The 23114-nt window shown below is 47.3% G+C and overlaps 9 protein-coding genes across 9 annotated transcripts; 5 read left to right on the plus strand and 4 right to left on the minus strand.

Moving 5' to 3' along the window:
• Window positions 1-33: 33 nt before the first annotated feature.
• EURHEDRAFT_377540 (uncharacterized protein) lies at window positions 34-1054 on the plus strand (the record flags this gene model as incomplete). The annotated part of the gene is made up of 2 exons (XM_040778978.1): window positions 34-235; window positions 291-1054. The coding sequence occupies 2 exons, from the start codon at window positions 34-36 to the stop codon at window positions 1052-1054; spliced, it is 966 nt and encodes a 321-aa protein (XP_040639161.1).
• Window positions 1055-3453: 2399 nt separating this feature from the next.
• EURHEDRAFT_59706 (flavin-containing monooxygenase) lies at window positions 3454-5403 on the minus strand. The gene has a single exon (XM_040787595.1). The coding sequence runs from the start codon at window positions 5096-5098 to the stop codon at window positions 3638-3640; it is 1461 nt and encodes a 486-aa protein (XP_040639162.1). The 5' UTR covers window positions 5099-5403; the 3' UTR covers window positions 3454-3637.
• Window positions 5404-5517: 114 nt separating this feature from the next.
• Window positions 5518-7122, plus strand: EURHEDRAFT_412292 (putative short-chain dehydrogenases/reductase). Its single transcript, XM_040781872.1, has 3 exons — window positions 5518-6042; window positions 6095-6488; window positions 6552-7122. Exons 1-3 carry the CDS (start codon window positions 5709-5711, stop codon window positions 6826-6828), a joined length of 1005 nt encoding a protein of 334 aa, XP_040639163.1. The 5' UTR covers window positions 5518-5708; the 3' UTR covers window positions 6829-7122.
• Window positions 7123-7158: 36 nt separating this feature from the next.
• On the minus strand, window positions 7159-8517 carry EURHEDRAFT_402653 (Zn(II)2Cys6 transcription factor domain-containing protein; the record flags this gene model as incomplete). The annotated part of the gene is made up of 1 exon (XM_040780154.1): window positions 7159-8517. One exon carries the CDS (start codon window positions 8515-8517, stop codon window positions 7159-7161), a length of 1359 nt encoding a protein of 452 aa, XP_040639164.1.
• A 1963-nt stretch (window positions 8518-10480) lies between these two features.
• Window positions 10481-11175, minus strand: EURHEDRAFT_515335 (uncharacterized protein; the record flags this gene model as incomplete). Its single annotated transcript, XM_040786362.1, has 2 exons — window positions 10481-10921; window positions 10981-11175. The coding sequence occupies 2 exons, from the start codon at window positions 11173-11175 to the stop codon at window positions 10481-10483; spliced, it is 636 nt and encodes a 211-aa protein (XP_040639165.1).
• A 368-nt stretch (window positions 11176-11543) lies between these two features.
• On the plus strand, window positions 11544-11913 carry EURHEDRAFT_386341 (uncharacterized protein; the record flags this gene model as incomplete). Its single annotated transcript, XM_040779680.1, has 2 exons — window positions 11544-11557; window positions 11636-11913. 2 exons carry the CDS (start codon window positions 11544-11546, stop codon window positions 11901-11903), a joined length of 282 nt encoding a protein of 93 aa, XP_040639166.1. The 3' UTR covers window positions 11904-11913.
• A 2892-nt stretch (window positions 11914-14805) lies between these two features.
• EURHEDRAFT_500207 (CVNH domain-containing protein) lies at window positions 14806-15449 on the minus strand (the record flags this gene model as incomplete). The annotated part of the gene is made up of 2 exons (XM_040785736.1): window positions 15054-15449; window positions 14806-14996 (listed from the first exon to the last, which is right to left on the minus strand). Exons 1-2 carry the CDS (start codon window positions 15193-15195, stop codon window positions 14806-14808), a joined length of 333 nt encoding a protein of 110 aa, XP_040639167.1. The 5' UTR covers window positions 15196-15449.
• Window positions 15450-18002: 2553 nt separating this feature from the next.
• EURHEDRAFT_412296 (SIMPL domain-containing protein) lies at window positions 18003-18932 on the plus strand. Its single transcript, XM_040781873.1, has one exon. The coding sequence runs from the start codon at window positions 18176-18178 to the stop codon at window positions 18863-18865; it is 690 nt and encodes a 229-aa protein (XP_040639168.1). The 5' UTR covers window positions 18003-18175; the 3' UTR covers window positions 18866-18932.
• A 196-nt stretch (window positions 18933-19128) lies between these two features.
• On the plus strand, window positions 19129-21355 carry EURHEDRAFT_59839 (MFS general substrate transporter). The gene is made up of 5 exons (XM_040787596.1): window positions 19129-19804; window positions 19858-20468; window positions 20528-20771; window positions 20824-20947; window positions 20999-21355. The coding sequence occupies exons 1-5, from the start codon at window positions 19392-19394 to the stop codon at window positions 21227-21229; spliced, it is 1623 nt and encodes a 540-aa protein (XP_040639169.1). The 5' UTR covers window positions 19129-19391; the 3' UTR covers window positions 21230-21355.
• The last annotated feature ends 1759 nt before the right edge of the window (window positions 21356-23114 follow it).

Below are 23114 nucleotides of genomic sequence, written 5' to 3' on the forward strand. Positions count from 1 at the left end.
CCCCTCTCCCGCCTTAAACAGATCGACGATGCCATGTCAGGAACGCTGCCAGAGAGATTCGATGACCTCCCAGACAAGCGACGATTCTGGCCAGCACCAGCAGGAACTCAAGATGAAGGGTTGGGGATGCTCCGTATTCTCACGCCGGACGTTGTGGCAGATGCAGCTCGTACACAGATTCAGACGGGGGAGCGAGTGTGTTTGAATTGGGCTCTTGAGGAGTTGAACCCGCCAGGTATCTGCTTTTTACGTTTTCCTTCCAATGCGAACGGTAATTGAAATATCAACAGGATTCGGCCGTAAACGCTTCGAACATCACATCAAATGGGTCGCCCCCGACAACGCCTTCGACGATGAATACCACTTCAACCCCCAACAATCCTCCCAATGGGATGGTCTCCGGCACCACAATGCCCCAGCACCCGACGGACAGACAAAAGTATTCTACGGCGGCACAACGGCAGCGGAAATCCAAGACACCAATAACTCACGTATCGGAATCGGACACTGGGCGAAGAAAGGCATCGCAGGCCGGGGCGTCCTAATTGACTACCTCTCCTGGGCAGAGAAAAACGGAATCAGTGTCAACGCTCTTGAACAACACACCGTTTTCCTCGACGATGTGCTGGCAATCGCCCGCGAATGCAACATCAGCTTCCAAAGAGGCGACATCTTCTTCCTCCGCGTCGGCCTAACGAAGACCTGGGAGAAGATGAACGATGACGAGAAAATGGCCTACAGTCTCCAGCGCACTCCCAAGCACGCGGGTATTGAACAGAGTGAGCGTGTGCTGCGATTTGTATGGGATAACCACTTTGCAGCTGTTGCTTCGGATGCGGTTAGTTTTGAGGTTTTCCCGCCGCTGCAACCGGAGTTCGATCTTCATCATCATCTATTGGCCGGTTGGGGACTACCAATTGGGGAAATGTTTGACTTGGAGGAGTTGGCGGGGATCTGTAAGACGTTGGGGAGGTGGACTTTCTTTGTGTCGAGTAGTCCGTTAAATTGTGCGAATGGGGTGTCGAGTCCGCCGAATTGTATGGCTATTTTTTAAATGTGAGGAAGTTGTACGGAGTAGTCAGGTTTATAGTGTTGAGGTGAATTTAACGAGTCATGCTGGCATGGATGGTTGAGGCTTCTGCTGTTATAGGTTTCCTTCGAATCTTGGATTCCGGAATAGATACGAGACTCATAAACCCATTCTGCAAATGCCACCCAGTTCTAGAGATAAACGTGTCAATTCTGAGCTATCCATACAGACTGGAGGGATTGTCTGTACCTAGAACGATTTCAAAACGTCCACGAGAGTGCAGATACTCGGTCCAGAACACTCGCTGATTCAAGGAGTATACTCTTCCAGTCTTGCCACTACCCACGATAGTAATACATTGCCATTTAATCCTGAAGATGCAAGGGAAAAGGCTCTGCGCAGAGCCTTCGAGTTTTCTAGTACTATTAATGAAGCCCAACGCCAGGAATTTGCAGGGCCAAATTCGATGAAGACAGATGAGATATTTCATGACGTCTTGGATGCTCTCTTTTGTCGCTCGACCGACTCTGATATGTGTGGGTCATATTCCCAGGGATGCTTTTCGGCCGCTTGCAAAGGAGCTTCATGAAGGAGAGTCTCTTTATCATCCTAGCATGCCTCAAGAGGAGCTTCGTACGGTTGTGAATTTGCTCATATTTACTTATTTTGGGTCATCAACTGTTCTATTTAAACAGCTTTCCGATTTGGGCCATGCTGTAAACTGCATTGTCAGAGCATTCATTCAAATATAAGATGTTAGAATCACTTGGAACATGTTTGATCAGGCTCTTAGCAAGGCAACAGTATTTATATTTCTCTATCCCAATCCATGAATAGTTATATGTGGGCCAACTGAGTCAGCCAGAGCTATTTACCTGGCCTTCGCCGTTTTCTATCCCAGTGTTATCAACCTTCCGATGCACGGAACATCGCCGGACGTCTTTCTTAGCAGAGGAAAATAGCCTCTCCACCTGTCTTTGCTCAACTGGGCTCGATTTTCTCCTACTATATCGCCTTCAAGGACCTCAAGCTCCATAAATTTTTAGGATGTCTCGACAATTTCCATCACTGCTTCTGCTCTCGCGGACCAAATCACCACGATTGTGAATGATCCTGTGATTGATTTGATCTCAGGTAAAATCACCAACACAGACGAGGGGGCCATTTTCGGATACTACCATCCGTTATCTGACCTAGATGCCTCATGCGTTCTCTTTGAACTCAGCCCCATCCACGAAACGTTTAGTAGGAGTGACAGCAACCTGCTAGGAGGAATAACTGATAGAAATGACCATCTGGTCTTTAGGAAAAAGGAAAATTGGTTGTCTTCGTCCTGCACAGCAATATTAGACAGTTGCAAGTGCCGCATAGAGTCTCTGGACAGAATGGGCCAATGTGCAGCGTAATTGAATGAAGAGGGAATTGGAAGGCGAATGTAGAAGTAGAAGAGTTCGAGATATGGACCGAAGTTGAGCCATGATGTTATCATTTATTATACCTTTAAGTATCAATAATTACTCATCTGGACACAGTCACAGTAGGTCTACTTTCTAGGCAAAAACTGCCACGGGCTGCGGTTAAACTTATCGAATAAGTCTACTCTACTAGCTCTCCAAGAGCTTCGACGAGCCCACAACTCGCATTGCTAGAGTACTGCATATTATACAGCTGGCGCTTTTTTCCTTCCTTGAACCAGATCCATTTCAACTGGCCGGTGGCGTTTCCAACCATGCATAACAATGAGAATTTGCAATCTGTCGCGAGGATCGAAATGATGATGTTGAGAGTCAAGCCTTGGGGGAAACTGGGCATTGCTTTCTGGTCGTATACTAGCATCACGCAAAGTAAATAAATGAAGCAGAGCGTGCCAAAACCAATGGAGACCATTTCCCAGAACCACGTATCCAGATTGGGTGCTATGATTCCTTCTTTTGTCCAGTCACTTCGCGGCTGTTCTGGAAACCAGGTTTATGGCCCTTCATGTTTTTAATATGAAATCCTTCCGATATCTTCAGGTTCGCCATATCTTCAACATAAAATGATAGTATCTCCAGAATATCACATCTAGGAGAACCCTGAAATAGGCGACCACACACAATCACCGCTGGTCAACAACGAGGCTGAGAATTTCACTACTCCCTGCATATCTGTGCTTATCTATAGTTTCGCATGGATTGAGGTGAATTACTGGTAAGTATGAGTGAGAGAACAGCGATGGGAGGAAGCCTTATTGATGGTTTGTCGTTGATACTTTCGGTACCTGATATTATAGCTTAATAGTTATTCTTATATTATTACTCCGTGCTACTCATCGTCCTATAGCTCCCTTCAAGGAAGCGTGGGGTTGAACTACCGGTCAGTTCCCCATTCTGTTATTAGGCTGAGCGGACGGGAAGCCCTGTTTTCCAAACTCTTTAAGGTTAGCTTGCTGATTAAGTAAAAATATATTGCTTCGTTCGGAATGAAGTTGAACAAAGTGATAAAGTCTAGTTCACAGGGCCGAAGAATTGTAATAATTATCAGGACACTGTCTGGGACTAATCACGCCTCTGATGCTCTGTATAATGTTTGCAGAGTCTAATTACATATGATAAATGCGCATCGGTATCATATAAACCTCAGTCCCGCCGACAGGTCACCATATCGGGCGAAATACATGTCAGAGAAATAGTTCGTGCGAGATATCCACGGTCTCTGTTCAGTCGCCTTGGGCAGTGACCCTTGAGCGTGCATCAAGTATGTCGAGTTGAGATCTAGCAATGGCCGGCTGACCATCTGACCCGACTCTGACAAGACGGGCACAGCAGCCTTATGACCATTGCGCTCCAAATATTTCAACACTCTACATGTCAGATACATACCCGCATCGGCACCGAGCGTCCACGAAGCGTTGACATACCCAAGCAGTAACGCAGCATTGGGTAGATCTTGCATCATCAGGCCATTCCATGCATATTTTTGTGATAGATCTAACATTTTCCCGTCGATGTAGATAGGAATGCCGCCACAGACTTGAACTTTTAGTCCAGTGGCGGTCACGATCGAGTCAGCTTCTAGTCGTTGGCCGGACGTCAATTGAATTCCTCGTTCGTCGACCGTCTTGATTGTTCCGGTCTCAATGGTGGCTTTTCTGGACCCAAGGGCTTTGAAGAAGTCGCCGTCGGGACAGACACATAATCGTTGATCCCAGGGATTGTACCGGGGTTTGAAGTGTGGATCCAATGGCACACCCAGTGGAAGGTGTTTCAGCATACCTCTCTCGAGGAGAGACCTTGCTATCTGCGGAAAGGTGCGACAGAATCTGAACAGCACCTGCGAAAAGACAAGGCGCCACATTCGGCGAAGGTAATAGACGCATGACTGGGGCAAGAGCCGTGTCCACCATTTGTTCTGGACAGGATTAGAGGCAGCGATAATGTATGCCGGGCTGCGCTGGAGCATTGTCACGGATTCTGCTCTTTCAGCTAACTTTGGGACCAAAGTTATGGCTGTAGCCCCGCTTCCGATCACTGTGATTTTCTTGTCTGTGTAGTCAAACTTCCCTGGCCAGAATTGCGGGTGGATGACCTGCCCCTGGAAGTTTTCGAGGCCGGGAATCTCAGTCGCAAGGGGTTGTTGGTAGTCATAATAGCCGGTTGCGAAAATGAGGAAGCGACTACTGAACTGAAGATTTTCATCCTTAGTTTGGACCTTGACAGCCCACGAGTTCTGATACCATTCCAGGGAGAAAACGCGGTGGTTGAAAAGAATCCGATCCTTGAGGCGATGGCTGGTTACCGCGTCGTCGAGATACTCCAGAATGTCTCCACCCTCGGCAATAGGATTTGATCGATTCCATTTGTGCCAGGTGAATCCGAATGTATAGAGGTCCGAGTCAGATCGAATGCCAGGATACCGGAAGAGGTCCCAGGTACCGCCAATGTTGTCTCGAGCCTCTAGGATAGCAAAACGACAGTGTGGGAACTCGGTTTGTAAGTGATATGCGGCATTGATACCAGAGATACCTGACCCAATGATGAGGACGTCAAATGGTGTTGTTGCCGTGCCGGTTATGTGAATCTTGCTCATTGTCGGGAAGACACAAGAATATCAGTTGCAATTGTCCATGTCATCCAATGTGAGGAGCGTGGTGACTGTTTATAACTTTCGTCCCCTGGGCCGCTACTTTGCACTATAGTTCCATTCCATTGCACCCATGTTCTGAAGGTACTGCCCAAAAGGGGGGATAGGCGACTATTCCTAATCCCATAATCTCACAAAATCTATCAGGCCGATGGGTTTGAGGCTATGGGGTGATTATCGCAAGGTGATTGGCCTCGCGGAGTCTTTTTACTCAAACAGGCTAAAGCTCACCGACACTAGACTGATGGCAAAGTCGGTGGAGAAACCGAGAGTCAATGGTAGTAGCGAGCTGGTGGTGCCTTTTTTCCCAATGCGGACAAAACCCTCCGCTGCGAACTGTTCCGCATACCCCGCACCTGGTACTCCTTCGCAAACAAACCCTCATAGAGAAGTGCGAGCTTGCGTACTTTACCATGCCCGTATGTAGACCGATACATGGTGGCTCAAACTAGTTCATGAATTTTAAGGCTTCCAGCTATAAAAGGTATTCCGACGTCAACAAGAAGAGGGAAGCTAGAGTGTGTATCAGACAGCAAAACTCAACCACGAAACCACCATGTTAGCACAAGATTTATCACAGTTGGCGTTGGGCACAGCACATTCAGTGCTCGCGAAGCTTCCTCCATCTGTGCGGCGAGCACTGTTGAACTCGTACGTTCAAAAAGCTCTGGGGGTGTTAGTGGCGCTGCGACTTGTCAAGGGGTTGAATAGCTATCTATCAAAGCGAGCACAGAACAACGGGCAGAGAATCAACAAATGGGTTCCACAAAAGGAGCTGGTCGTCCTCACTGGAGGATGCAGCGGCATTGGAAAACAAATCATGGAGGATCTATCTCGTATGAATGTCAAAACAATCATCCTGGATCTGAACGAGCCAAGCTTCTCTTTACGTGAGTTGCCTATGTGCTGTGGCCTGTTATGAAAAGCTGATAATCTGAAAAGCTCCAAATGTCTTCTTTCATGCCGCCGATATCACCTCCCGCGCAGTCGTGAAAGATGTGGCAGGGCAGATCAGAAAAGACCACGGCTATCCTACCATTCTGATCAACAATGCAGGCGTCGGGTTTCCAGGAACCATATTGGACGAGCCGGATGAAAAGATCCGCTTGACTATGGAAGTCAACACTTTATCGCACTTCTGGACCGTTAAAGAGTTTTTGCCAAGCATGATCCAACAGGATCATGGTCACATAGTCACGTTGGCTAGTATGGCCAGTTTCGTCAGTTTTGGAGAGACCGTGGGCTATGCATGCTCCAAAGCCTCGGCTTTGGCCTTTCATGAGGGCCTGACTCAGGAGATAAGGCACTGGCACGGTTCGAAGAGGGTCCGAACAAGGTAAGTTACCCGAGTGTACCCTGAACAATAATCCCATCCACGCTAACAGGTCATGTCCTCGAGTATCATCCATCCCTCGTGGGTCCGTACTCCCATGATTGACGCCATCCTGAAGGCCGGAAAACATTGGACTCAGCCGGTTATGGGTCCCGAGGAAGTTTCATCTGCTGTTATCAAACAACTCGTCTCAGGAAACGGAGGGCAAGTTGTGGTGCCCAGCTCTCATGGTCTAGCATCGTTGGTGAGAGGGTTACCGAACTGGCTCCAAGAAAAGGTACGCGATAATGCCTCCAAGCATTTTGTCAAGCTTCGGAAACTTGAGAGGCAAATTGGTCTATGAATAGTTGGTGTGAAATTGGTAGGTTCCAGCGGATGTAAACTGTGGCGAAACAAGGCCACCGTCCGAGCTTGAGCATGAGTGACACCCAACCACTCGATTTCCAGTCAGAAGTTATATGTATGTACACTTTTACAGGCGGTGATAGCGCAGATAGTCATTGCTATTATGTTGATCTTTTATTTGATATGGACACATATCAGCTATCATTTGTTAAGCCGGTTCTGAAGATGGTAGGCAGGAGATACTTTCAAGATCGGCCATTCAGAGGACTCAGCTAGCCGTGAAGTTGGAAATATTGTGCATATAGCAGTAGGATCAAGCCACGATTGGTCATGGCAGGGGCACAAATTTGGGCCCATTGTCAATCAGGTCAAACAGAAATCCGTTGAACCCAGATTGTTTCCGCTCCCAGAAGAATTGATGGAAGATGAGGATGGTATTGAGACATGCCGTACGCACTCGAAGCCTAGTGGAACTTTTCCATACTTCTAAAGGAGAACATGGAACTTCCAATAAGGCCAGGAATAACGGCAGCACAACATTCTGGAGAGTGGCTTCGTTTCCTTGAGCGGCAAAGAAGTTGTTTCTCTCGGTAAGAATGTCGTTCGCAAGCAACACAGCAGTGTTGTCGTGACATGTTAACGGATGACGCAGGCGATGGATGAGGAGTAGGCTTGCGGTTCTATACATGATCGCCTGGGTTCGTATCGAGGCGACTTCTATGGCGCTAAAACCTCTTGATTGGAGACATTCGTAGTCTGGAGTCCACTGGCGCACACTTTTCTCTATAATATTTAACTGGTTTGTTTGTTTCGGGTCACCGCGCAAGTTATGGCCGATGACGCACAGGTCGTAGAGGATCGGTAAGACTGATGGACAGAGACCGGCCAAACGGTCAATCACTGATGGATCACGCGCTCCCGGCTGAATGATGGGTATTTCTCGATAGATAAGGCAACAGGCTATGTCCCAGAAAATTGGGCTTATTGTTACGGGGTCGAGGAATTGAACTTGCTCGAAACTTGAGTACCATGGCTTCATTAGCGACAGGGAATATCGGAGAATGGACGTGGCGCCCCTGGAGGTGAGAAAAGCATCAAATGCCGCCAATGCCTGGCCCAGCATGAGAATAGCCAAGGCATCCTGAGCATGGGTGACTTCGGCAGTGCGGAGCTTCTGGAGGGATCGGGCGCCCCGTTCCATGTCCACTCTTTCGGAGGTGGTACGATTGAAGCGTGCCCAACCGATAAAGGTATCCATGGCAATAAACATTTCGTGCAAGAGCCAGGGAGAATTCCGATGGCAGTAGTGTATCGCTCGGTGGAAGTCCTTTGCAAAGGTCGATCCAAACATCCAAATATCTAATGCCGCATAGAAGCCTTCATCATTGGTGCAAGGAATACGTTGAGACACTGCTCCCAAAGTGCTTGGTGATATCATTTCAGCAAGACCAGGTTGCTGAGCTGATTGAGCCCTCTCGAAGCCTCGATTGGCGTCCCATATATCAAAGATACCTTTAGTAGTGTTCGAGGGTCCGGGGTTTGGAGGTCGCCCAACCCGCTTTTGGCGTCGTGTCCTGGTGCATTGGGTGGACGACCGCTGGCAGAGGAGGCACTGAGAAGAACCGGAATCTACTTGGCATTTTCTTTTTCTCTTGAAACATTCATCACAAGCAGTTAATGAAGACATGATGGCTTTTGTTGAGTAGAAACACAAGTGGCCACAAATGATAATAAAGAAAGTTGAGAGGTGGCGGGAAATCACATGCTCATTTTGCTATCAATCTATGATCTTGGCCAGTCCTGGAACGTAATAGCTCTCGTGGTTATTAAATATACTCTGGGATATTATACAAGATAGTCCTCAGTCCCTAAAAAGTTTTTTTTGCGACTGATGAGCAACATCCGCGGCTCCGCCCTTGTGCTGTCCTTACCTACAAGAGGAAGAGTCGAAATATATAAGTTCTTGTTAGTTTGCTCACTTTGGCATGAAACCTTGCATTTGCCAAACTAGCTCTTCAAAATGCTCCAGCTTCACCTTGTAAATCCTGAAATCTTTCTGGAACCACACTTCCGGGAACGTCCGACAATCTCTCGAACGACAAGGCCAGATCCGTGGTGGGAAAGGATTTCCCATAATCAGACCCGTTATGATAAGAATGAGAAATACTGTTCACCAATAATGACCGTCTCACCATTCAAACGCGAGATTTCGATGGCAGCAGCCCTCCGCATGGAGGGGATTGTGCTAATTGTTGTCCCAAGTTCTAATATAGTGGATTAGGAGTCTAGGACTCTGGCCTCATCCCTGTTGATATCAATTGTAACAACCATTTGAATGGAGGTCCCGAATGTCTCCAGCCAGCCTTTTGTGGTGCTAGAAAGTTCCTCAGGGGGCTCTGATAGCCCAACTTCTAGAACAAGGCTGGGATTCTTCCCTGCCGGGCTCCAACAGCAATCTGCCACCTGTGCCAGTCGTCAATCGAAATGTTTGGCGAGGTCAAGGTACCCATCTCATATTTTGGACCCATCAGAGATGACTGTGTTCCGATGCTGCCCCGAAAAGCCCCAACAGCAGCATCACGGTCTATCCCTGGGATGGTTTTGGCGATGAGTATACATGTCTTCTGGTGATAAGACAATAGGGCCGGCAATTTAATTGCTTCATTAGCCAACCGAGAAAATTCAGCCTCTGGAACGGATCTCACGATCAGGACTGTTCTCGAGTCCTGTCAGCATGGCGAGTCTGCTGTTGAGTTTTGACAAGTTGGAAGAAGGCTGTATAATCGGTAAATGTATGCTGCATGTTTATTTTGCTCACTATCTGCTCGAAAAAAATCTTCGAAAGGTTCGATATCCTGAGTTCCGAGCTCAGGGCCCTTAAAGAGTAAAGTCCATGGTTTGATGCTGAGAATTTGCGGAAATATAATTGAGAGTTTGCTGGCGGCTAATTCCTAGGCTCCAGTTGATATGTGATGCGCATGTCATTTAAACATTGATCATTCAGTTGTAAAAGCTAAGGTTATAATAGCTACCTGGCCCATGATAAGTCTCCTTCTCGGGCTCTCTTCTATCTCTCCTCATAACCACCTACAACCAACTTCCGTTTTCATACTCCTGCCAATATGGTCCGCGTTATTAACCTTGCTGTCCCAACAAAGAATGATATTTACCCAGTCTTCAAAAATAACCACTACCTACGCTATTTACGGATATATTGATCTAAAAATTTACCAACTGTCCTACAAGTTTCTCTTATGGATAAGGGACATTGCTATTTATCGCTTGTAAGTATATACCTTGTATGAACCAGAAATAATTCCTATAGGTACCAAGCTGGTCCCAGCCATAGGCTCATAAAATCTTAAGAAACAACTTTTCAGCTTTTAAAATGTTTGATGTTTGTTATAAGGAGGTGAATATGGTAAATTTGGTAGGATTTGTGTTGCTGAAAGTTATGCTAGAAATCGAAGGCCCTCTTTATATGCTTTCAAACTCTCATGCTCTGAACTTGATTGCAGCATCAATATATATCTATCCTTCGAATACTCTTCAAATTAAAAAGTAAGCTATGTAGGCGTTGCTATGAGTTTATCATCCGCACTCCGACACTTCAGCTTCAACTTGACATTGGAAAGAACCTCGGTAAGTCATCATGACTCTGCTACAACCCGCTTCAAACATATCTCCAGTCCTTGTGCACCAGCTGGCAAATCAGCCCCATTATCATGTTGATCAAAATACAACCTCCACATCCCTCTTCCATCATCGACATCCAATTGCGCTTCCAGCTCCTCCTGCTGCTCATCATCGGGCGACCGTACAGCTAACCAACCCTCCCATCCTTCGAACATGACTCGTTGCTCGTCCTTGGTCCAGTCAAACGGTCCACAGACGTGGCCCTCGCTGTCTAGCCGGCTACCCCAGCGGATTTCATGCGTGTCAGCGTCAAGGAATACCCATCGTAGGGTCGGTGGGTTCTCTCCGGTCACGGTCACCATTCCTGATGAGTTATCAGGAGCAAAGGCTGGATGGGCGTGGAAGCCGCCGTTGAAGGGGACCATTGATGATTTAGGATGTTTGGTGATGTATAGCTGATTCGTTAGTCTCTCCCTTCTATAGGATATGGTCGGGTAATTTGTCGGGAACATACTTTACCATCTGACCCCACGTACACTTTAGCATTCTGAACTTGTTCCCGCTGCCGCTGGTTCCCTTGATCAAGACTGCAGGTCGCCACAAGATGACATCGTTGTTTCCGAGAAGAATCGCGGCGACTTTCCTCACGATCGCGAGCGCCGGAGGTTGCTTCGTTTAAACCAATCATAGTCGGTAGCATTGCCGACATCATAGCGATTCCAAGCACCATGGTCGGGGCGATGAGAAGAGACACATAGGCTTTGGCGTTGTGCAGTAGAGTACTTCGTTATACTTGCTGGTGGGCGTGCAGGGTATCGGACACGTCAGGCCCATTTGATAGGTAGATGATATTCTACTGTCAAAATAAAATTATTGATTATTTAGGGTAGCAGATATGACGAGGTTGCTATATCAGTGCTTGACCTTCCGCATGCGTGCACTCCATGAAGTAATAGAACACTACCTCCGCAATTTGTGCGCTATTTAAATAACTCACAATTTACTATAAAGGGTTTTTAATAACTATCGAGCTTTCAATTGCATCCGCCTCGAATAAACCCCGTATTATATACGAAGATGGCCGACCCCGTGTATTGTCCCCCTCCCCAAACAAATCCGTCCCCACAACGTACGAGCCGCTTAACCTAACTATCTTTCTCCAAATCCAGTCAACAAACCACCGATACCTTCCCCAAAGGGAACCGCAAGGGCAGCCGTTCCGACGAGGAATCCAACAAGGACAAGGATAAGGACAGTGGTAACGGCAACGGCGACAAGAAGCTAGTACCAACGAGCGGACTTGAGAAACCCGGCGAGACAAAGGAGGATAACGAGAAGGAAAGCCTAAAAATAAAGATCCATTTGAATCTGCATGCGAAGGTGAAGTTGGATTTGGATGCGCAGTTGTATGGTGACATTGTTATTGGGCTACTGTAGGAGGCACGCCAGATTTATGAGCAAAGCATATTTCATTGATCCTCTATAAATACGAGCCACAGATCATCAATACATGCTTAGCGTATTGCCCCAAGTACTCTATAGTATACGCAATCCTCCTGCGCATTCGCAGGCTCACACAAGAAGAGATCACAGAATCGGAGAGTAAACAGTGCTTCAATAATTTGATACTCTCCCTCGCTCAATGTTATAATCACTATCTGCGATTCGATTTGGGTAAGCCATCGCACATAATCATCGCTATCACCATCACCCTGATTCCTCCCATCCTGCTCAGCAGCCCTCCACTCTTCAAGCACAAGCACCAGTTTTGTACGGCTGAAACCAAAAACGACAGCTATCTTGATATCCCCCTTCGGCGCCGAAATCCACCGCCAAATTCCTCTCCCGCCTTGGAATATTTACATTAATCGGCCCATACAAATTATCTGCCCCTTCCATAAACCTCTTCCCACACACATAAAAATCTCAAGTCGTTCGCCCCCTCGTCATAGGCTCACTATAAAGCCCCAACCCCGTCTCACCCTGCCTCTAAACCATCTTCATTATCATGTTCTGCGTGAATATGGACTTTGCAAGCTCTCGTTTGATATCTGGTGGTTTCTTCGCATCACCCGCGCAGATTCATCGTAGAACATCCAGATTTGGGGCATGTCGTATAAGCGATATTTCTCATGAAATTCTTTTGACAAACCCAAGTGGGCAGTTTTCCATGAAGAGGTAGGGGCTATCATCGGGTTTCGTCGATGTTGTAGTAGACTTCATCAAAGAATAGTTGTGGTGGTCGGAGGGGAGGGTGAATTTGGGGGTGCCTCTGGGCAAACCATCTTTGATGTCTGGGAGGGGTGTTTTGTTTGAAGAAAGTTCATTTCTCAGGCCTTATGATGTGATCTAAGGGGGATGGTAGGATGGTGGTGAAGTAGTGCTGCTGTCTAAGTCATACTTTCACTATGACGTACAAAACTAGACTCTACGTTCGCTGTCCTAATTGATGCTCACAAATACCAAGTTAGACAATCCCTGATGAATAGTCATAAGAACTAAGGTACTCTGATATGCAGGGGTACACGATATAAGCATAGATTCCAACAAATAAAGATGCATAAACCGATAACGCAACGGTGATACAATATCTGAGAACAATGTAAATTGGGTCACATGCTGGCGGGACGTAGTCATGTTGATTGCAGATGTTCCTTAAAAATATAAGCTTATATACTGTTGGTTGATGGATGCGCCTATCGTACTTTTTTTTGCATCAGTGCGTGATACTAATTCGTAATGGCTGCATGACGTACTGAACAGGGTAGGATGCTGTACCATATAAGACACTTATTGTAGGTCAATGTACAGGGAACTAAATTAAATAAAGAAAATATATTGGTATAATGTCTTTTTGCTGACCGTGGGCTACGGATTACCAATGTAAGTAACGTAGTATTCGATGACACGGTTAGCGGGGCGCCAGAAACGGCTCCCATTGAACAGTCCGTCTGCCGTCCGCCACCGCCTGCCGTGGATGGTCATCCTCCTGCCCCTTGTGGTATGGCCCCTACCATTTTGGGGATAGCGGCCCCCTCACGCCGCTTTTACACTGCTCCCCTACCGCCTTCACCATCTGCCAACTGAACTATATAATCCCAGCCTGACCCCCTCAGTCTCTCCCCACATCAGCTCACCGTGCGTCATGGTGTCTGTACGAACGTTCTCGCGCAGATGGCAGGCTGCGCTTATACCAGCACTGCAAGTTCCCGCGAGAGGTACTGCTGACTTGAGTCTCCGGAATGACACACCAATAATCATGATACCCAGGACACCGAGAAGGGCACCAGCGCATATTAAAGGCATATATGAGATCGCTGGTGCGCTTTCCTTCTGTGCGTACAGTAGATTGCCGTCTGTATCGTAAGGAAAAGCTAGAACAAAATAGATTCCCTGCGAGACAAGCCAATGGAGTATTGTGAACAAGGCCCTTTTCTAACAATATGAACATCAAATGCGGGACGGACGGCATTGTGTCCGACATAGAGCTTTCTCAAGGTAGCCAATATCTTCACACAGACTTGGGGTCCTACGATTTCGCATCGTCTACCGGCACCGGTCTGCCCTTCATGCGCGGCGTCCGAACAGCAGTAGTGAGTATATTGGATCATGAATAGGTGACTATGAAAGACAGGAAATTCCTTTGACTCTGAATTCTATCGAGTAAACTCTCGAGTGCGGGGCCGTCCAAGAAAGAGTTACGGAACGAACAGTGGTCGAATTACTGTTGGACGTGGTTCTGGGCGGCTTACATGTTTTGAGTTGGATATGAAACATCCATAGTCTATGGTGGATTTGCCATGAGGGGTGCCGGTATGTCTTTGGCGTAAGGCTTCCTTTTTAAACTTCAAATCCCACACATATCTTGTATAATTCTATATTCCTGCCACCTCTTTTGTGTTCCTCGGCTTCAAGAAGGCGTACAACTCTGTCTCTATCTATCTATGCCCTTCTACTTGATACTCAACTTATGTAACGGCTCAGCCCAGCGCCTTCATCAGCAAACATCATCAATACGGCAAACAATGCCATGGAAGCAACCAAGGCAAACAAGCTGCTTAGTGAAACCACACACAACCATATAGGACTTCTTCATGTAAATAGATTTGCCTCTTCTCTTTTCTTCTCCAGATTCGATATTCTAGTCGAAGGCTACACTGGTTTAGATAGGAATATCATTTCATTAGTATCTACTGGTCCGAGCTCGTGACAACTCTTACCATAATTATAGTAAACTGTATCCTCACGAATTGATTTCTTTCAGTTGGTTATCCAGTATTTATTCTATAATGCTCCATTGGAATCAATGCATGACTGTTTATGCATGCCAGCATCACATTTAGAATCCAACAAACACCAGCTGCCCATTCTGGTTCTCAATATGCTCAGACAGGTTGATTCCCTGACGCCCTCTTTCCCCGTCACCGACCTCGGGCAGATCCCCCTCCAACCAAACACCATCCTCACGGAAACTCAAGTCGATGTTCTCAGCGCTTTCAGTGAATGAGTCACCTTCCCAGGTGAAGAAACCTAATAGATCAAAGACTTGATTAGTAGTTGTATTTCCATTAAGTCGCTGAAGCATACCGTCCGAGTTGCCAATATGCTCGTCAAGGATCAGCTCTGCAGGTTCATATTCATCATCACCAAGTCCAGCACCGGCGAGAAGGACAGTGTGGTCACCGCGGACTTCGATGCGGATGTCCAGGCAGGATTGTTCGAAAGACATGGCGTTTGCTTTTTTGAAAGTCGTCTGTAATGGGAGAAGGAATGAGGATAAAGGAATTGCTGGTTTGAGTGGGAGATTCAGCGGGGTGACATGGCTTAAATACCCCGCCAGCCCTGCCAAAACCAATTCAGCTGAGTTGATGCATGGAGGGGTAATGCAGCTCTTGGCATCCAGCTCAGCCTATATAATTGAGGGGTTAATGTTAGGGGCTGAGCCCGCAGCGCTAATAACTAGCTATCATACAAGAGGTTTCTGTTACAGATCCCTAATGCACTGATCTCACGTGATTATGCGGGGAGTCAAGGCAGAATCATTGGACCATAAACTATGGTAATAATGCAGGAAGGACAGGGATCAGAAATGGTAGTTAGCGAGCGCATCACGTGATTAACTACCATATACCATGGCTTGGCGTTGGTAGATGGTATACGACTACCATAATAAGTACCATCAGGATGGTAGTCTATATGGTATACAAGCGGAGGTTATATAAGGGCACTCCATTCATGCACTTAGTTTAGTTCTTCGCAATCAATCTAGTTAATCAAGCATTGGTTACCTTCTAGTTTCTGACTCGTCCGCACTTAACCAACAACCCAGCATACGTGCTCGGTTGGCCTTGTTCCTCTATTCGTTACCTTTACCGTTTCTACTTGTTGATTATCTTACGGAGCCTGGAGGGGGCGATATACCTTCGACGTGATACACAGAGGACCTGGATGGTCATTGAGCATACGAGTACTTGGAAGACACTTAGGGTAAGTGTCCTGTCTCGAAATACAACTAACTAGAACCCTAGGTACGATACGAGAGGAGCCAGGTTGTGACACATCCGTTCTTCTCTCCTTCAACGAAACCTCTTGTATGATAGCTAGTTATTAGCGCTGCGGGCTTAGCCCCTAACAGCGAGGCTGCAACATACCCAGCCTGGACCAGGCCAAGCATTAGCAATCCAAGCACATGCTATAGCCAAGAGACTACGTACCCGAGGTCATCAACCCACCATCCAGTGGGTTCCGGGACACGCAGGGATAGAAGGAAATGAGAAAGCCGACCAGGTAGCAAAGCAGGCAGCCAACAAACCCCCAGGAAGAGGCCCAAGAGAGATCTCCCTGGCATTCGCCTGTAGAGCCCGAACAGAAGCCATCACAACACAGAAGCAGAAGTGGCTCACCAAAGAGCTCAGCCAACAATCTCAACAAGGTCAACGAATATACAGGCCGCGGAAAAACTGGCAGCTCAACCCAACAGCTGCAGTTGCTCCCAAGCATCTAGCAAGCCGGTACTTTCAACTGAATTCAGGACATGCAGCCATTGGAGTATATCTACATCAAATCAAGGCCCAAGAGGATGCAACCTGCAGAGATTGTGGTTTATCAAGGGAAATAATACACCATCTTCTCTTTGAATGCCGAAAATGGCGACACCAGCGAAACAAGCTCTACAAGGATCTGGAGCTGGATGGGGTCGTGAGACCCGCTGGTGCAGAGGAACACCCACAGGGACGACTGTTAGGAGAGTCCAGAGCTACCAGGGCGCTGCTAAAATTCTGGCTGGTACTAGTGTGGCTCTACCCCGAGCACATTCTCAGCGAACGGCGGAAAGGGCCCGAAGAGATAATGAATGGGGACTGGAAGCACTGGAAGAGGAGATTAGAACAGGAGAAGGATAGCAGGGAGGGTAGCCTAAGCTGAATCCCCGGCTTAGGTCACACCTACCCTGCTCTGAAACACAAGGAGAGCATTCTGCTCGAAAGCCCTGCGCATACAGGTGGTTTGGGGCGAGGAAAAGGATCAGAAACATTATAGAAGGAGGCTAGTGCCTCAGGAGCTTATGGGGATAAAAGACTGTAGAATAGCTACCAGCCTCAAGTCCACGAATAAGGGTCTATCATAGCTCTAGGGCTCGGTATGGACAATAAACTTGATTAAATAATAATAATACAAGGCGGACCCGCACTTTGACATCAAACATCACAGCCGTTAACCACCTCTAGAATACGTCTGTCTATCTGATGAGATATATAAAGTGGCGGATTAACAATTTTTTCCAATTATGGATAAAAATTTCAAGGTAGAAATCTGCCAATAGTTTATATTCTAGCATAACGTATATAAGCAGAGTGAATATATAACAACTTCATGTCTCACTATCATCTCCATATCCTTTACTTGATATATTAGCAAGAAATGATGCCAACACTTGGTTTATCGCCTTAGAGCCAATGAAACCTTTCCATCCAACCGACCAAGATGCCTCGAACAGCCAAGGCATCAAGATGAGGGGCTCAGCAGCAGCATCAGTAAACGCAGCATCGAAGATCATACCGAAGAATATCACCGGCGAGTTCTGTCCAGAGTTCCATAAGTTCTCGTGAGCCCGAAGAACAAGGCTACTTCGAAACGCGACATTTCGAGGAGCAAGTCCACTGGATGATGTACGAACTCATTTTTCAGATCGTGAATCCACCTTCTTTCGACTCTTTCTACAACAATGGTTTCATGAAAGATATGCTCCTCCTAGCTGTTTGCCTTGAGAGGAACAGTGAGCAAAAGCCGAGGGCTGTGAGGAAGTTGTTCCAGAAAGGGTTACTATCGCATCATCTGACGAGGCATCGTGGAGAATTCTTACCTTATTTTGGACTTGGCTTGGTCTTCGCATTCCATTATCTGCCCTGTCTCTTCTGGCGATATCTTGCCATCTGTCTCCCGGCTCAAGCAGTCGTGTTTTTATGTTCTGTGTCGTTGAGATTGAACCATCATGTATTTTTACGCGATACCAGTACCCAGAGAACCAGAATAACTCCTGTTCATATCCTGCTCTATTCTGTAGACGTGAACACAAAATTGTTCAGGTGAAATATGCAAGGAGTCAATCCCTACATAGTACGTGTCACTATATAAATACCCCGTTGTCTCTACAAAGCCTATCCCAGCGAGCAACGTACCGAGAGTGCGTCAGCCACAAAACAAACAACGCAATGGCTGTCACAATCAACGTCACCGGTAGCTCTACAATCTACCACTACCCAGACCAAGCCGTGCTCTCCGTGCACATCCAATCGGAAGGCCCCTCGCGCAACCTGGTGTCCAGCTATGTAACCACCCGATCGAACCTCCTACAGCGTCACCTGCGGGACTTCGTGCCCCGCAATTCCTCCGGACAAATATCCATGGAAGCGCCCGTGTCGAACATCGCGATCGGATCCGAACGCAGTTGGTCGACTGTCCCGCGCGACCGCAACGGCCACCCGCTGGACCGGGTCTACCACGCCTCCACAGATGTGGAAATTACATTCCGCAATTTCACAAAATTGGGAAAGATTGCAAAGTGCCTGATCACGGAGGAGAATGTTGAGGTCTCAAAAATTGTCTGGCAGTTGACCAAGGATACAAGGGAGGTGTTGGGGGTGGAATCGCGGAAACAAGCAATGAAGGATGCGATTCGTCGGGCGCAGGACTATGCCGCTGTCATTGGAAAGGAAGTCGAACCGATGCTGATCACGGACCGCGAGTCAACATCGACTATTGGGACGGCCAAATGCATGGCTGTGAATGCGAATATAGGGGCTGGAGAAGAAGATTCGCTGGATTTGGCACCACCGGATATCGAATTCCACTGTTCGGTTGAGGTACAGTTTCGAAGTGCTGGGAGTGGGAAATGTGATTGATTGTTGTTGATTGTGATACTTTGCACTCAAAAAGCAATAAGGGATGTACTTGTACTTGTGATACTAGATTCGTCAGCTCTTGTTCCATCCAATTACCAGTTCTGCTGAACCCTGAAATGTTCCTTACAGAGCGGATGCACCGCAAATCCGTCAATCGGTAGATCACAGTATAAAGACGCAGGAGCTATCAGGGCGTATCAGAGCTATGCACCCTCCTTACTGCTCTCCCACGTTGATCTGCGCTGGACGCGTTATCCGTGGGTCTGGCATTCGATCCGGGAGTCTATTTTCCAGGTTGGATATGAATAGGAGCAGTGAATTGGTCCCCCGTAGTTGCGCCGGGAGACCATCGGGAGAAATTTTCACTGTGGATCGAAAGTGTCCGTTCAAAGCACGCTATCAAAGTCGGTCTGGATGATTAAGAAAAACCTTTTCCCAGGTCCATAAAACTTCTTCTTTCTCTGGTCTCGCTGGGTCTGTTTCCTTCTTTTGATCCAACAACTATTTCCTAAATAGATATACGGCCATGAAAAATCCCGTCAAAATCTCCGCGCGTCCCGTCGGCGACGCTTCCACCATCTCCGAACCGGCGCCGGCCCGATTAAGTCGTCCCGGATCGGCTTCGGGTCAATCCTCCTCCACCCAAGTTGCAACGCCGCCTCTTGCCCCGAATAGCCCTATTGAGTTGGTCAATGGTCCCGCAACGGCGACCGAATATCCCGATGTGGGCAAGCTTGCCTCGTGGAGAGGCGCGATAATCATGCTGGTGACTGGTGGTTCTCAGTTCTTGGACAATGTGTTTATGACAAGTGCCAATATCGCGCTACCATCGATCCAGAAGGAGTTTAATGTCAACAGTGGGAACCTACAGTGGATGATCTCCGCTTACACCCTGACATTTGGTGGGTTCTTGTTGTTGGCGGGGGTTTTGTCGGATCGGTAGGCCCACTCACCCTAATAAGTTATGGTGGATGTGCACTAACAGGTTCTAGATATGGTCGGAAAAACCTTCTCTGTATTGGATTGGTGTGGCTTTCTGCTTGGTCCATTGCCATTGGTTTCGGAAATTCTTTCATTGAAGTCGCTGTGTTTCGCGGTCTCCAAGGCATGGGCGCTGCCATGACCGTCCCGTCTGCCATTGGAATCATTAGTTCCTACTTCGTCGGTCCTGACCGCACACGCGCACTGTCTATCTACGGTGCTTCCGGTGCCGTCGGCTTCTGTGCAGGCCTGATCTTCGGTGGCTTCCTTTCCTCGTCTCTTGGCTGGAAATACATTTTTCGTCTCGTGGTTATCCTCACCGCGTTCCTAGCCGTGACTGGATGGTTTGTGCTCCCCAAGGACCGTTTGGAGGGTACTACCCGCGCTAGGTTGGATTATGCCGGTGCGGCGCTGTCAACGGCTGGCTTGATTCTGTTGTCATTTGTGCTTTCTAGCGGTGGTGTGTATGGTTGGAGCAAACCGTTCATCATTGCCTTGTTGATTGTCTCGTGCTGTATCCTGGTGGTTTTCACGCTGTTGGAGAAGTACGTGAAGAACCCGATCATGCCGCTTTCTCTGTGGAAAATTAGCAACTTCGCAGGATTGTGGGTTGCTGGTTTCAGTAAGTTCCTCCACTTTCAATTCCGTGACTTGTTATATCGGCCATGCTAACTATATCAGCTGTCTATGGAAGCTACCAAACCGTTATCTACTACCTCGTCCTCATGGCACAAGAAGTCGACGAACTGTCTGCTGGCGAGACGGCGATTCGTTTTCTGCCCATGGGAGCCGGTGGCTTTATTGTATCTTTGATCTGTGGACGGGCCATCGAGGTGGTCAACGGCAAATTCTTGTTGCTTATGGGAATGGCTTTGTCGGTGCTGGCGCCGGTTCCGAGCTGCCTGACTGCTCAAGATTTGAACTTGTATGACTTGTCTTCTTGTTATTAGTGATACATGACGTACTGACAACTATAGCTGGACAAACGTCCTCCCCACATCCCTCATTAGTGTCACCGGCGTGTCCATCGCGTACATCACAGCCAGCACTACCATGCTGGCTAGTGTGCCAGTGAACGTCAAGAGTCTTTGCGGCGGAATGGTATGCCACTTTCCCAATTTCTACTGAAAAAGGCATACTAACGAATCATAGATCAACACAGCGTTCCAAATCGGCAGTGGCGTCGCCCTCGCCGTCTCCTCGGCCGTGACCCAGTCTGTCGACGTTAACAAGGGCCATTCCCTGGCGCAGCAGTATCAAACAGGACTGTGGTGCTCTGCTGGTTTGGCCGGTGTCGGTCTTTTGTTCTCGATTGTTGGTATCAGACGTAAGGGGTTAGATCTTTCGGAGTCGAACAAAGAGCCTGTTGCGTTGCCGCATTGATTTGGGTATTCTGTTATGATACAACTTGGAATTTTGTGATCATGGTTGAACTTCTCTGTGCACATTTTAGATCGTTATCATAGATTATGCAAAATAGATGTATCCTCAATACAGCATACCAAAACGGTAATCAAATCCACGTGATTCTCTGACCCAAAACAGTCTAGCCCCTCGGTAAAATACACTAGCACACTAGCGTGCACGGGCCCATTGCCTCAGCATATAAGTACCTCGCCCCCCCCGCCGCTCTTTCAACCTTTTCTCTTTTCTTTTCCAGCTCTCTTTGCCTTTTGGCTTAGATCAAGTGTAGTATCTGTTCTTTTCAGTTTAATCTCTGAAAGTGTTCTAAGGAACACAACATTGATTAATCTTATTTTTGGTCTCCGTGGCTGGACCTCTGTGCTTGCGCATGTCTGGCTACACAGTGTCATCGGGCTTACACTACCCCCGATAGACGCGAACCCCCTTTTCATCAATACGGTCGGCTTGTCTGACTGGTTGGAGAAGAGGTTCTTCGCTTAGTGTGAAGACTTGCTTTTTAGTCGACTTATATATAGTAGTTCCCGAAATCAGCTTGACCCCTCAATACTCTTGGATTGTTTTCCGAACTCTACCATGAAACACTAATCCATATGTGGTGCACCCTTTGCCATCCCTGCTGTAACGTGTAATGTAACGAGATTTACTGTGTATCATTAATACGAGAAATACAGGATGTCTAGAAGATTCTGTGCAAACAGTGTCAAAAAAACCTCGGGTGGGAGACCTCATTAGGGACTAAGCCCGCAGTGCTAATAGGTAGCTATAACACAAGAGATTTCGTTGATGAATGAAAGGATGGATGTCTGATCAGGCAGCTATGCAGTATATATGTGTGTCGTGCGGGGTATGTTTCCTATCAGTCATCCACTGTTGGCAAATCTGTATCAGCTTGGCACAAAATTCAGGAATCAGGGCCCGGTAACTCACCCAGGATCTGATTTAGACAAACATTGGTATATTTAAACTCATTCTTTCAAACCAGTTTTTCACATTCCTATGTACAGTAAAAGCTTCAAAAATTCCAATAAAGAGTATAATCCAGCGTAGAGTGCATTCAATAGTATACTGTCACAACCTGGCTTCGCTTGTATCGTACCTAGGGTTCTAGTTAGTTGTATTTCGAGACAGGACACTTACCCTAAGTGCCTTCCAAGCATTCATATGCTCAATGACCATCCAGGTCCTCTGTATATCACGTCGAAGGTATCTCGCCCCCTCCAGGCTCCGTAAGGTAATCAACAGGTAGAATCGGTAAAGGTAACGAATAGAGAAACAAGGCCAACCGAGCACGTATGCTGGATTGTTGGTTAAGTGCGGACGAGTCAGAAACTAGAAGGTAACCAATGCTTGATTAACTAGATTGATTGCGAAGAGCTAAACTAGGTGCATGAATGAGTGTCCTTATATATCTTGTCCAGTATACTCCCCCATCTACTCCTTAGGGAGCATATCCTGAGTCGATCCAATCAGGTTGTGCCTGGGTGTATACTCTTTCAGCTACTCCTCTCTAGGGTATATCAGGAGTAGGTGATCACGTTGTTACAGACCTAGCTGATGAGATCTGATAGGTCGGATCAAAGGGATAACGCTAGTCCGACTAGCGAACCTCCGATATATGGCCAGCGTTCGCCACATATAGATAGTCAAGCACTCATCAAGCACTCAAGCACCCGTGTACTCTAGGCTACATTAGATAGAGTATATCAATCGTTCGTTTTAATTGGGTCTTCTACATATAGGCCTCGTGCAGTCGGATGATCGACTCCTCCGGTTTCCCCTGAACCTCCGACGGAACCCATTTCACTAGCCACATCAGTCTCACGTGACTATGCGGGGAGACAAG

The sequence above is a fragment of the Aspergillus ruber genome, assembly GCF_000600275.1.
Source record: "Aspergillus ruber CBS 135680 unplaced genomic scaffold scaffold00012, whole genome shotgun sequence".
Taxonomy (NCBI): domain Eukaryota; kingdom Fungi; phylum Ascomycota; class Eurotiomycetes; order Eurotiales; family Aspergillaceae; genus Aspergillus; species Aspergillus ruber.

What these genes read in the sequence shown, in the direction of transcription:
- EURHEDRAFT_59706 (XM_040787595.1), bottom strand. Translation starts at nt 5,098, where the DNA reads ATGAGCAAGATTCACATAACCGGCACGGCAACAACACCATTTGACGTC.
- EURHEDRAFT_59839 (XM_040787596.1), top strand. Translation starts at nt 19,392, where the DNA reads ATGAAAAATCCCGTCAAAATCTCCGCGCGTCCCGTCGGCGACGCTTCC. An exon ending in GCGGGGGTTTTGTCGGATCG is followed by an intron (nt 19,805 to 19,857) that starts GTAGGCCCACTC and finishes AACAGGTTCTAG; the next exon opens with ATATGGTCGGAAAAACCTTC. An exon ending in AGAGTCTTTGCGGCGGAATG is followed by an intron (nt 20,948 to 20,998) that starts GTATGCCACTTT and finishes AACGAATCATAG; the next exon opens with ATCAACACAGCGTTCCAAAT.
- EURHEDRAFT_412292 (XM_040781872.1), top strand. Translation starts at nt 5,709, where the DNA reads ATGTTAGCACAAGATTTATCACAGTTGGCGTTGGGCACAGCACATTCA. An exon ending in CGAGCCAAGCTTCTCTTTAC is followed by an intron (nt 6,043 to 6,094) that starts GTGAGTTGCCTA and finishes TAATCTGAAAAG; the next exon opens with CTCCAAATGTCTTCTTTCAT. An exon ending in TCGAAGAGGGTCCGAACAAG is followed by an intron (nt 6,489 to 6,551) that starts GTAAGTTACCCG and finishes CATGTCCTCGAG; the next exon opens with TATCATCCATCCCTCGTGGG.
- EURHEDRAFT_412296 (XM_040781873.1), top strand. Translation starts at nt 18,176, where the DNA reads ATGGCTGTCACAATCAACGTCACCGGTAGCTCTACAATCTACCACTAC.